Source organism: Gasterosteus aculeatus, chromosome 9 (genome assembly GCF_964276395.1).
Source record: "Gasterosteus aculeatus chromosome 9, fGasAcu3.hap1.1, whole genome shotgun sequence".
Taxonomy (NCBI): domain Eukaryota; kingdom Metazoa; phylum Chordata; class Actinopteri; order Perciformes; family Gasterosteidae; genus Gasterosteus; species Gasterosteus aculeatus.
Genome location: NC_135696.1, coordinates 17995329 through 18008200, shown reverse-complemented (window position 1 = coordinate 18008200; position 12872 = coordinate 17995329). Strand labels below are relative to the sequence as shown.

The following is a 12872-nucleotide window of genomic DNA, read 5'->3' as shown; positions in this document are numbered from 1 at the left end:
CCTTGAAATTCACAAAGGAAAAGAGTGTCAAAAAGAAAAAGCAATCATCTAACTTTTGTAATTTGTCCTGATAATACAAACTCAAAGATTGTTTCTCTGTGTATTTGTGGACACGTGACCTCGACCCTTGTTTCAGGTGATGACCTGTCGGTGGCCTTCTGGAGGAGATCATCCATCACCCCTGATCATCCACGGGTCACTCTTTGCTTTAAGAATCATCGAGTCACTCCCTCTGCAGCGGCGGCTTGAAAGGGAAGAAATAACGATGTATAATGCAGAGCTAAACTTGTGATTAATCTTTACGTGATACAATCTTTAGATCATTAAATAGAACTAGATGCAAGTGCAGGAATCTTGTGATCATCACAATCTTGCAGCTCATTTTTTCCGTCTTTCAGGACCCCACAAGGACGCTTCTGTTGCGTCTCTGGAATCTTTCCTTTGAAGTAACTCGCCTCTCTCTCTCTCTCTCTCTCTCTCTCTCTCTCTGCAGCGCTTCACTGATCCGGCCCTGAGTCTGTATACATCTCCTAACAACGTTATGTAACTAATCATCAACGTCCCCAAATCATCAGACGTTTAATCCAGAGCTGCCCTTTCCCTTCCTTCACCCCCCCCCCCCACCCCTTCCCCCCCTCTCCCCTCCCGTCCCTCCATCTCATGGCCTTGTGTCGCATCATTTTAAAAGATACAAACAGCTCATTATTGGGAAAAGATGTGAGTTTCATTCATGCAAAATTGGATCATTAACCCCCCCAGGTTCGCCTCCGCCTTCCAGCCCGTTGTCCTCTGTGCTCATCACACGCTGCATGAAAAACACACCTACACGCACGATACATAGACCCCTGCTGGATAGGACGGGGGTGAGGGGGGGGGTGAGGGTCACTCGGGGACGTTCCGTCACCTCCACTTTGCCTGATGATCAGGCTTTTAGCAGCATCAGCAGAACAAGCGATACACTTTCATCTACTTTGTCAGAGCTGCAGCCACTTTGAGCGAGCGAGCGACAGTGAGGATAATTAGCCGGTAGTTGTAAATTGCTGTAATTAAACCCATTGTGGGAGCCCCCCCCCCACACACCTTTGAAAATCACAGGTACCGTCGAGACCCGTTGCATTTGAAGTGAACGCGCTAGTCTCCTGTCAAACAGACGTTTACGGCGCCACCTTTTATTTATTCATTTGACATCTTCGGGCGGCGCGGAAACAGCCGCCGAGCTCCCGGCGTGTGGGCGGACGGTTCCCATGGCAGCTGCTGACTGATGTTTTGGGGCCAGCATTGCTAGGGAACGCTCGCTCGGCGCGACCGGGGCCCCACCGGGGCCTCACCTGTGAGTCCCGCTGTTTCACCCCTATTTCACATTTACACATAACTAGTTAGTTAAGTAACAAGCATCAGGGGGGTTATTGTAGCAAAGCTCCATGAGGGAACCTGAACGTCCTACCAAACCAAAAGAAACCAAAAAGGAAATCAAAGTAGAGTTTCTCCTGCACTGGAAGAAAGACTCCTGTACCAGTGTTTAATCAAATAACTGCATATGTTTCAATAAGCCACATACCTAATATGTTTAATACGTTAGATCACTTGATGAAAAAGGGGACCGTTGGTTCACAGAAGCGCGACGTCATCGAAGCAAACGCTTACATTTTATTCTCTTTGCTAATAGGTACACAAATGACACTCGTATCTGACGGACAATGGAGGCGCTTTGTGTTGTGGAGGAGAATATGAAGGACATGTCTGCAGGGGGACACTTTGTTTCGTCTGGGCGCCCGTGCTTTCTAGGACAGGATGATGGACACCTACGAACTCACCGGCCTCTTTCCTACAACATCAGCTGTGAAATACTTTTCGTATTTCTTGCCGGTTGATCACCTTTTAAATTGATTTAATTTAAGTAAATTGACCAGACCGAGCAGGAAGAAAGCTTCTTCACTTTGAGCTAAAATGAAAGAAGACAATTAACGTTCGGAGGGAGATGGAGGAGGCGTCGGGAGTTTTGTTTGGAAGGAGGAGCTTATTGGAGGAGGGAAAAGCACAGATGCACCCATGATGAGGGCGGGAGGCTGCCGAACGGAGCCCTCAACTACACACACACACACACACACACACACACACACACACACACACACTCTCTCTCGTTTGAGCAAACTGAAGGACAGGAGACAGAAGTAAAGAGCTGCCCCGACACGTCTCTGCTGCTTCACCGGTCCTCTCCACATCCCGCGGAGACACAAGAGAGTGTTTGCTTCTATCTGCCGTCCTCTCCCTCCATCTCCTCCAGCTCCACCAGCTCCTCCAGCTTCTCCTCCTCTTCCCCCATCTCCTCCAGCTCCAGCTCCTCCAGCTCCTCCTCCTCCTCCAGCTCCTCCTCCTCCTCCGGTTGCCAGGACGACAGCGGCGCTCCACCCAGGATAAGGATGTGTGCGCTGGTAGAAAGAGGATTATTGGGGTCAGCGTTCGCTGCGTGGGCCTTTCTCTGTCTGTCAGTCTGTCTGTCACATGAGACCAGAGCATTCAGGGGTTGTTTTTGTTGATTTAAATCAATCCGTTCCCTTTGGGGAGTTGAACTGAAGGACTCGTTTTCCACTGATTGACATTCATTGGCTGGTATCGATGTGGTGTTTGGGACTTGTATTATTTAAAAACCAATGATCGGGTTTGCCCGGTTCTTTTAAAAAGGAGCCACTCCAGTGGTTTACCATTGACCCTATTGACACAATAACATAAACAAGTCTAGTAAAACCTCTTTGTGACCACGCATCTTCTAAGAGGCTCCAAGAGGCTCTGCAAAGATGATTCAACCACAATAAGACAACAAATTCTCACAAACAAGGAAAATCTGCCAGTTTTTTTTTTGTCCTTAATTTGGCTGCTTCTGTCGGGATTGAGACGCACCAACAATAGTCTTTGTCTCCTCGCGCTGGGCCTGGGTTTGTCCCTCACTGCTTTGTCCTTGGAGAACAATGTCTGGGCGGACAGCTGTGGTCGGTCGATGTTAATATCTACTCCGAGCCCCTTTGTGTGGAGCGGAGGGGACCCTGGGGGGGGGGACCGGGTGCGTTTATCTCCTCAGACTTCCCGGAGACATGTTTAAACATCACGACAGCTTCTCGTTAATCAGCCTGGCCGCTTCCGTCCGACGCTTCTGTTTGATTTGACTCGACGTTTGACGTGTTCAATATTTGCATTTTGTCTGAAGGAACCTCCACTCCGTGCAAACAGCGATTGTTACTCTTGATCTTGAGTCCTAGTGAAAAACCGACCTCAAGGGGCAGAAGACGGCTTCATCACCGGCTGACTGAGTGTGAGGCAAGTTCACATCGTGCGTTTGCTGATGCGTGAATCAGCTTATTTGGCTGATTTGTGTTTTCCTTCATTCAGCCAGAAGGATCATGGGAGTGAGCTCGTTTGATTGAGCCGCGTCCCTCTGCCCTCCTTCCCTCCTTCCCGCCTCCCGTGAGCGGTCGTGTGCAGCCATCTTGTGGTTCTCAAACGGCATTACAGACTCACAGCGGCTCCAAGCCAGAGCCAATAACACAACCCCCTGAAGCGGAAACACCTCTCCCCCCCCCCCCACAGCGCCGCATTGGCGAATCCATATTATGAATAATGCATTAATGGGAATCATGGAAATCTTAATTTATTTAATGGAAGAACATCTGGTGCCATTTCCAGAGTTAATTGGATCCACCAAGCATGAGATTAAGCAGCACATGGATGGTCGCAAAGTGATGTGAATACCAACCGCTGCCACAGTTTGGGCGGGGGGGGGCGGGGGGGGGGGGTGTTTGTTTAGCGTGGATTGGGAAAAATGTTTCTCATTCTGCAAGTCGCCTGAGAAGGAATCGTCCATTCGCGCTAATTGTCGTTCGTACCAGCCTCCCCCCGGGGGGCAAAACGCACACAAAGGCCCAGCATCTAGAACGCATCAGAACCAAAAAGCGTTCCGCTTCTTGGAAGAGTGAGATGAGTTGCGGCTGAGAGGATGATTCAAATGAAAATGGGCCGTTAGCTTAGCTGATGGTCCAGACCAGAAGGGAAGAGCGCGGACAGTTGGTTCCAGTCGCCTTGTGTACAATGGGGCCGCATTGGAGCCTTTTGCTCTTCAGTAATCAAACAACTACCGACCGATCTGGTCCCTGATGTGAAAACCTCCACTCTGCATTTCCCAAAAATGTGAGCTGCTATTAAAAAGTGAGAAACCACCGACACTTTTAAAGCCTTGCTAGGGTGTAGAACTGAGGATTAAAGGCTTATTGCGGAGTGAGAAAGCCAGTCTGCTGCTATGGTGAGACATGAAAATGTCCAACTTCGATGTGACACCAAAGACAGTTGGATATTTTTGTTTGTGAAATTGTTGTAGATAAAAATCACGTGTTTGACACAAAACGTTTTTTTTCTCACGTATGTCATTGATTAATTAAAAGGGACGCGATGTCTTTGTTTGTCTTAGAGAGAAAGAGTTACTGACTCGGCCTCGGGTCACCAGGTCGCGTCTCACTGGGGAGACCAGGAGGAAGAACAGTCGGTCCCGTGACCGGCTCCCACCGAGCCCCCCGCCGCCGACACACAAGACCGTGAGTAGAGGAGGAGGAGAGCAGCACGGGGGGGAAGGGGGGGGGTCGTGTTAGTTCAGCGTCCTCGTGTGAGACAGCCGGCGTTTATTGATACAACCAGCAGGAGCGGGTGGGGGGGGTGGGGGGACGGGGGAGACACGGAGCTGTCAAATCTCCATCACGCTCTGCTTCTCCGCTCAGAGCGTCGGTATTGTTCAGACCGGTGCATTCTGGGAGGATTGACCTTTTCGTTTGCAGTGTTACGGGATCTCTGCAGACCTCCACCTCGCGCAGACGGGCCCCCCTCGCCTCGCCTCGCCTTTCTAACCATCCAATCAACTGAATTGACACCAGTTGTGCGGCAACGGAGGGGTAGGAAACATCTCCAAGGTGATCAGGAGGAAGCAGAGGCAGCTGAGCTAAACGTGTCGGACGTTTTATACACCGTGTGTTCTGTTTGTGACATATTTCAGTTTTTTTTTAAATCAGATTTGCTAAAATGTCTTTGTTTCTTCATACTTCCCGTCTGCGCTTTGTTTGCTTCTCCAGAAGCTTATCAATCGAAACCAAGACCCTTTAAATAGTCGGCCTGACATGTTTCGCATAGAGCTTCATTACTTTGACAGCGATGTGTAATCAATGACCTCTTAAGAAGATGAACTGTGGTTAGTTGCTCGGGCAAAATAGAATCGTTCCTGTGTTGGCGACTTTTATCACATACTGCATTACATTGTTGGGCTTCAACTGAATTTTATTTTCCTCACTGGTTATTGACAAATACAGCACATTTTAGTGTTCAAATAGTGTTTGTGTCTGTGACACGTCATTTACATCAAATAAAACGTGATCCATTTACACAGTTTTTCAGTTTTTGCAGGAAATCACACAACAATACTTTTACAACTTGTTTCTCCTCGTGAATTCACATTGGAAATAATAACGCACAGACAGCAGAGATATTTTTTAGGAATAATTTATTGCCAGTAGGAAAGCGTGAGCTCGTGGCAGTATTCAATAAAAACCTTAAACAAGACCATAGCGTTGCTCACACACACACAGACACCTGAAAAAGTCACGTGTCCATGGATAACTCTGCACTATAAATATATTGGGTCCCATTTTCTTGGTGGAAAAATAAAGAGGTTCCAAAGTCAAAATTGACAAACAAACAAATAATAAAAAAACAACAACAAGAATATGCAGTCGTTCATTGAAGACCCTTTTTGAAATGAGCAGGAGACGATAAAAGTTACGAGTACGCTGTGATCGGAAAAGCCACGCTCTTTTCTTCTCTTTTCTTCGCTATTTATTTTAGTGAATGTAAGCACAGTAAGGCTGATAATGTCACACCATTTAACTCTATTTTTTTTTGTTGAAAATAAAAGCATAGAATATCTACAAAACCTAGTAAACTTTGAAATCAAAACTGTACATTTAAATTTACATTTGAAATGTTGACTTGTATAAAAACATTTTGCTTGGTTGTTTATTTATTGAAACAGAGATGCTGTTGAATGAAATTTTTTCTTTTTTTTTTCTCCTCCCGATGCTTTTCATTTGTTGTGCATCGAAATGCCGGCCCTTCGGACAATCAGCTTCCTGTGTATGACGGCGCTCACGTTAAAGCGATGGCACTGCTGACTCAGAGGGGCGGGAGCTGGACTGAGCCGATGTCAAGAGGTCACAGAGTCTCTGCTGTAGCTCCACTGCATCTTCTCAGCCTTCACAACCCTTCCCGACGACCCCTGTGTTTGGACTCTGTTGTGTGTGTGTGTGCGTGTTGGTGCACGTGTGTGTGTGCGTGGGGTAACATAAGTGTGTGGCCGAGGGGTTCAGGCACTTTTGATTCGGATCCAGTGTCAGACTTCAGTGTGCTGTTGGGAGTCGAGCGCCGGGATGGCCAGCTGCTCGAAGTGGCCCTCGTCGCCGCTCTCGTAGTCGCTTATCATCGCCTCGGACTCCTCGCAGCACGCCGACATGTCCGAGCAGGACGCCGTGGACGTGTACAGGGACATGGACATGTTGTCCAGAGCCGAGGAGTCAAAGTCACGACCGCAGCCCAGAGGGTATCCTCCTCGGTAGCCGCTGCCGCCGCCCATGGTGGAAGCCGGGGTGGCGTCGCCCGAGGCGGAGGCGGCGCCGCCGCGGCCCTCGCCGTCGGCCCCTTCGCTCGGGTAGGGGTGCTGTGGCAGGTACTGGTTAAGGCTGTAGAGCTGTGGCAGGGCCGGGCGCTGGCGGGTCCCGGCCGGCCCCGCAGCAGACGGGTCGAAGCCTCGGCCCGCGGGGCGCAGCGTGTCGCCGTACTCCGGCGGGGGCGGCAGGTCGTCGCCGGCGGGGAAGTCCTGCGGCGGCGGCGGGAAGTCGTTCTCGATGTCGAAGCCGCCGGGGTAGTAGTCGGTGTCGATGGCACTCGGGTCACTGTACAGAGGGGCGGGCGACTCCACAACCTCATACTGTGGAAACTCCTGGATTCCAGGAAGTTGGACACTCGGCATCCAATCAGATGTGTCCCAGTGATATCCTGCGGGACGAGCACAAACACTCCCGTTAGCGCTCTGCGGCACAGCTAGCGCCACAGCTAGCGGCATCCGCCGTGTGGCAACAAGTTAAATGTTAAAAACGCACGCCATGCAACATTTACACAATACGTCACACCAGCACGGCGGGTTGATCGTTAATAAACACTTTTTAACACACTGCAGACACGTTTTATGAAGATTTCTTTTTCTTGTATATTAAGAAATATTTGCACCATTTGATATATTTATCAAATGTGTATTTGACGATGCACGCGCACTCAGCGCTAGGCAGGCAAACAAATGCAATATTATTTAAACCCCCCCTAGTTATCACACCCCAGATGCAGAATTGTCAATTTATTAAAGATTTAAAAAAACATAGTGACTCCTTTTAAGAGACAAATCATACTTGTTTCTTTATGTGCGAACTTCATTTTTAACAAACGTAACAACTTACACCCAGTCGGTTAAATTCCCAGTTAATTACTGAGAAAAGCCTTTGATCATAAAATGCTCGGATTAAGGATTTCCTCAAAAACATGCATGGGGGATGAATGCATAATAAGCTCAGCGTCACACCGGCTCGGCCTCAGGAAGCAGGTTTAACCCCCCCTCGTGGGTTAGTGCTGGTTAACGGTTAGCAGGGGAACACCAGTGAACACCAGGCAAACAAAGATGTAAAAAGTCACCTCTTGGGTTGTTGAGATCATGAGCCAAAAAAGACTCTTTACATGAGGCGAGAAAGGAGGAGAAGGAGAGAAAAGAACAAGTCACATTAAAACCTGAGAAGAAAGATCAACGAGCTCGGACGAAATGGAGCCACGACGAGGATGAGGAGGGGGACTAATCGATGGACAACACGTCTGCCATTCTCTTACACCGACGCCTCGAGGTGCGCGATCAGAAGGCAGAGATCCCCACTAGGAGGCAAACACCTCTGTGCTTGTTTCTTTTTGCGCCTGCGTATCCTCTCAATTAGCAGCCGGATCTCGGAAATAGCGAGTGTGACAAGTGTGTAAGACAATGGCAGCTCCGGAAACGGCACTTTTACACGTCAAACACCGAGGACAAACGGCAGAATACCTTCTCCTTCCACCGTGTCAACAGCGGAGGTGACAAGGTGGATTACAGTCACTGTGGAGGCTTGTGAGAGGCGAGAGAGATTCAGCATTAGTACAAACGCTGCAGTAACGCAAAAAGCAAAAAGCAAAAACAAACACAAATGGAGTGCAAAGTGCAAATGGAGGGGAGAGCGACGCCCCCCAAACAAACAATTGTGTTGCTCCACGGTGGAGTGTGGGGGTGGGGGGGGGGGGGGGGGGGGGGTTCATGGCTGGGCACAGGGCGATGGTGGGAGGCAACACAGCGCGGAGGGGAGAGGAGGGGGAGGGGGAGTTTGGTCTTGTTTGTGCAGGATAACACACAACAACAACAACATACTGAGATGCTACGGGGTGCTATTGACAGTACAGATGGAAGAATCAGTGAAATTCCCCCCGGGATAAAAACACATTTCCGCCCCCCCCCCCCCGCGGAGAAAAGCCTCCGTGTGTTTAGAAAAGCCACCGAGGGAACAGAAGGGGCTGGTTAACGAAATAATCAATCTCAAATTCCACTCAGGACAGAGATGAAGGTTGGGATGACTTATGAGCGGCACGGTCCTCATGGGGGGAAAGGGGGGGTCCCCCCGCTGAGGAGATGTGGAGAGGAGACACCGGGAGGAGGTGGCGCTACGTGTAGGGAGAATTACACAGTACAAGTAGTTGTGATTGCTTCCTTCTGTACCGGTTGAGGACTTACAGGCTGGACCTCACTAATTAAAACCTTGTTCTGGATCTGTGGACTGATTTGATCCATATGGGAGCTGAAGCCCCGCAGCGAAAAGAGAGAGAGAAAAGAACATGTGACCCGAGAAAGCACCAGTCGGGCCGTCCACTCTGAGCGTGCAAAGAAGCAGAGTTAGCATGGAGACCACCGCTGGCTCAACAGAAAAACATCATTGCATCATGCTCGTGTTATACAAATACGGCTGTCTTTTTTTTGTTGTTATTCGCCCAGAGGGACACATTTAACGTGCTGAAGCATACCGTTATCGTCGCAGGACTCCGACTGGAAGGAGCTGAGGGACTGGACCTCGGACATGCTGCCCCGGGTGTTGTAGGGACACGCGCTGTCCTCCACGGGCTTCTTACTCAGACACGGATCCAAGTCCACCACTTTAGCTGCAAGACAGAGCTCAATCCATTAGAAGGAGAAACATCGGGACACGGATGAGAAATTTAAACAATGTGTATATATACACAGTATATCTGCCCCGTGATTTATTAAGATTAATAGAAATCGAGCTGAAAACCACAAATCGAGCTGAAAAAACACAATTTTCTTTAGTTTACTGGAAAGAACTGCATATTTTGTTACAAAGAGACACCCAGAAAAGAAAAGACAATCGATTTAAACAAAGGGTATTTTTTGAAGATATTTTCGCGTTACCTTGTTAAAAAAATGACATCATCCTTTCCAGGAAACTTACAAGGACTTTATCAGGTGAATAAGGACCGTTACAATCACATTACCCACATTTTCCCAGAAAAAAAGAAAGGGGATCTTGATAATTGATTATTGTTAAGATTCCTGAAAAGCAATAAAATGCCTCGGGCCTCACAGAACTTACTGTCATAATCGTAGTCCCAGTTGGGCTTCTGGATGGAGTCGCTGTCGGAGACGGAGTTGGAGGGAGGCGGAGGCGGCAGGTTGGGCGCCACGCTGCACACGGCCACGGTCTTGCGGTGCCCGTGGTCCGGGTTGAAGGTGCTGAACTCCGGGTGCTCGGGGATGGCCGAGCCCTCGAAGGAGTTCCTGTCCAGGTTGTTCCTGGAGTCGCTGGGAATGCTGGGGGTGTAGGAGATGGGCCTCACGGGCACCTGCGGCGGGATGTCAGAGTAGATGTTCTTGCTGAGCTTGATGTCGAAGTAAGGCCTCTGCAGGAAGGAGTGAGGCGCGCTCGACCCGCCCAGATGTTTGTCCCCGTGGCCGGTCCTCGACTTCCTGCGGCACGCCTTCTTGCGGATGACGACGAAGAGGAGGACCAGGATGAAGATGCTGGCCACGAAGACCACGATGCCGATCACCTCCTCCAGGCCGATGTTCCAGGAGGTGGAGACAAAGTCGTTGCGGACCTCGGCGTGGAGCTCGCACGTCTGCCCGTTGAAGCCCAGCGAGCAGTTGCACCTGTAGGCGCCGTACGTGTTCTGGCACTGGCCGCCGTTGGCGCAGGGGCTCTTGATGCACTCGTCGACGTCGCTCAGGCACCTGCAGCGCGCGGCCCGGGGGGGAGGGAAGCCACGAGTTGTAAACCGGCTGCTCGGGCAGAAATCAGGCTGCGGTCGGAGATGTTCAAACGTGAAATGGACCCACCTGTCTCCCTGGAAGCCGGACTCACACTCGCACACCGGACCGTCCAGACTGTCGATGCACTTCCCGCTGTTTTGACAGGGGTTGTCTCGGCAGTACGGCCCCAACTGGCACCTGAGGTCAGAACAACTTCTCTTAAGACACTTGAACACAAAACACCTGAAGGCTCTTTCGCCTGCTCTTTCTACAGAACGAGGCGGCGGTACCTCTGCCCGGAGTACTGCCCTCTGCACTGGCAGTAGAAGTCGTCTGTGCGAGGAACACAGGTGCCCCCGTACAGGCAGGGGTTGGAGGCACACGGGCTTATGCCAATCTCACAGTGGGTGCCCATGAAAGACGCAGGGCACTTGCAGAAGTAGCCTGCGGAATTCATAAAAAAAAAGAAAGAAAGACATTGAAATTGCTGTTAATTATCAAATCTTGAGCTGTCGAGTTGTCTCATAAAACCGGTAAAAGTCAGCCGAGGGGGGAAAAATACGAAATGAACCGGTGCTTCACCTTAATGGGTCACTTATTAAATTGTAAAGAATTTACATAAGTACAAAGGTTCGCAGGCCACATCAGAGTTCTCTCTCTAATTTGAGCTGATGTTACTGAATATTGGACAAGTCATGCAGATGTTTCACAGGAAAGCCTTTAAGGGAGGATGAGGGATTACTCTCCGCGAACCGCTGGCAGGTGTTCAACGTGAAACAGGAGCATTAAGAGCAAGTTAACACAGCGACAGGAACACGCCGGAGAACAGACTGACTCCTGCAGCCTCTCCTGAATGAAAGAACGGCTTCAGCCTGCCGGTCGCTACACCTGCTTGCAAGAGGCCGAACGGAAGCCATGAAACGCACCTCTGCAAATATGCATCCGTAAGCTCCCTCGGACCGAAGAACATCGGGTAAAACTCCAGCGTAAAAGGTTGAATGAGGGATGTGAAATACCTCCGTTGGGCAGCGAGGTGCAGCTCCCTCTGTTGGTGCAGGGGTTGCTGGAGCAGGTCTCGGCCGGCGCCAGCGCGCAGCCCGGGCTCACGTCCACGATGTCCTCCAGCGCGGCGTGCGCCCGGCGGGCCTTGGTGTTGAGCGGCAGCTCCTGGCCGTTCAGGGCGATGGCCTCCAGGCAGCCGCGGAGGCCGCTGGTGACGGGCAGGCTGCGCCCGTGGCGGGCCGCGGCCAGCTGGCGCACGTGGCCGCCGAAGTAGACGGTGTTGTCGAGGTTGAGGGTCCGCAGGGTGCCCGGCGCCGTGCCGGAGGCGGCGTGCACCCGGTCCAGCACCAGCTTGGCGTAGTTGCCGTCCACCTCCAGCGTGAGCGCGTGCCACTCCCCGTCGTTCACCTGGGCGCTGTGGACCGACACGAGGCCGGGCCCGCTGCCGCAGTCGAACTTGTACTGCAGGCGGCCATTGACAATCTGTCGGAGGCGGGAAAACGTCAGAACGCGAGGAACGTCCTCGTTCCCCTTTTTGGTCGGGCTTTTGACATTGTTATCAGATCACCGAGCCCGCTGCGAATCGATGTGTGACACCGCCATTAATCACATTAAGTGCGATGTCTTATCACGCCGCTCTAAAGCAAAACACCTTGAATACAAACATTCAAACTTCTGTTTGTGCCTCTAAATAACACAAGCGAGATTTTGGAGAATTTAGATCAAACAGCGACTCCTTCTCAACCGGCCAGGTTTGAGTGTGAAGTCTGGCACGCAGACTGCTAGAACAGACGGACCCTGAGAGGAATGTGTGGAGAACTGCATTCTGTTTCCCTCCCAGGACTGAAATAGCTCCTGTGTGTGAGATTTCTTTTGACCAACCACAACATTCCCAGCGTCCCCCAATGCGAGAAGAGCCTTTTTGAACCCGTCAGGTTAGTTGATTGTGCTTAAGCTGGTCTTTAGCTCTCAAATGAGTCAAGCAATGAGGCTGGACAAAATACGGTGGCACACACACACACACCTCGAGGATGCTGTAGTCGGTGCCTTTGGCGTACATGACGGTGGCGTGGCTGGAGAAGGTCCTCAGCCGCAGAGACAGCTTCATCAACTCCTTGTTCTCGTTCTCCATCAGGCGGTATTTGACGTAGCCGCTGCCGCTGAACGTCAGCGAGTGGCCGTCTGACAGGAAGAAACAGACGCGTGTCAGGAAGAGTTGGCATCAAATTTACATTTAATAAAAATATATATTTATTTGTCTTACCAGAGCATTTCCCCTTTTTGCCCTCCGGACACACACAACTGTACACGGCCTCTCTGGGATCCGCCACGCACTCCGTGCCCTCCGGACAGGGGTCGTTTTCGCACAGGTTGTTCTGCACAGGACATCTGCCGCCTAGACGCCAACAGACTTCCTCTCAGAATGGCAGTTTCTAACAGACGATTGACGTGTGCGGCGCAATGG

At 50.7% G+C, this 12872-nt stretch overlaps 1 protein-coding gene across 8 annotated transcripts in view; it reads right to left on the bottom strand.

Moving 5' to 3' along the window:
- Positions 1 to 5516: 5516 nt before the first annotated feature.
- fat1a (FAT atypical cadherin 1a) overlaps positions 5517 to 12872 on the bottom strand; it is a 61827-nt gene continuing 54471 nt past the window's right edge. For 3 of the 8 annotated variants that reach the window (XM_040185731.2, XM_040185730.2, XM_040185733.2), the window contains 9 exons: positions 12672 to 12803; positions 12432 to 12589; positions 11422 to 11890; positions 10696 to 10849; positions 10493 to 10603; positions 9750 to 10387; positions 9166 to 9300; positions 7768 to 7803; positions 5517 to 7080 (listed from right to left, as the gene is read on the bottom strand). In XM_040185731.2, coding sequence (XP_040041665.2) covers positions 6419 to 7080; positions 7768 to 7803; positions 9166 to 9300; positions 9750 to 10387; positions 10493 to 10603; positions 10696 to 10849; positions 11422 to 11890; positions 12432 to 12589; positions 12672 to 12803 — 2495 coding nt within the window. In that variant the 3' untranslated portion in view covers positions 5517 to 6418. Of the gene's footprint in view, positions 7081 to 7767; positions 7804 to 8123; positions 8222 to 8878; positions 8943 to 9165; positions 9301 to 9749; positions 10388 to 10492; positions 10604 to 10695; positions 10850 to 11421; positions 11891 to 12431; positions 12590 to 12671; positions 12804 to 12872 lie in introns of those variants that run through there. The other 5 variants (XM_040185732.2, XM_040185734.2, XR_005713041.2 and 2 more) reach the window with 4 other exon arrangements.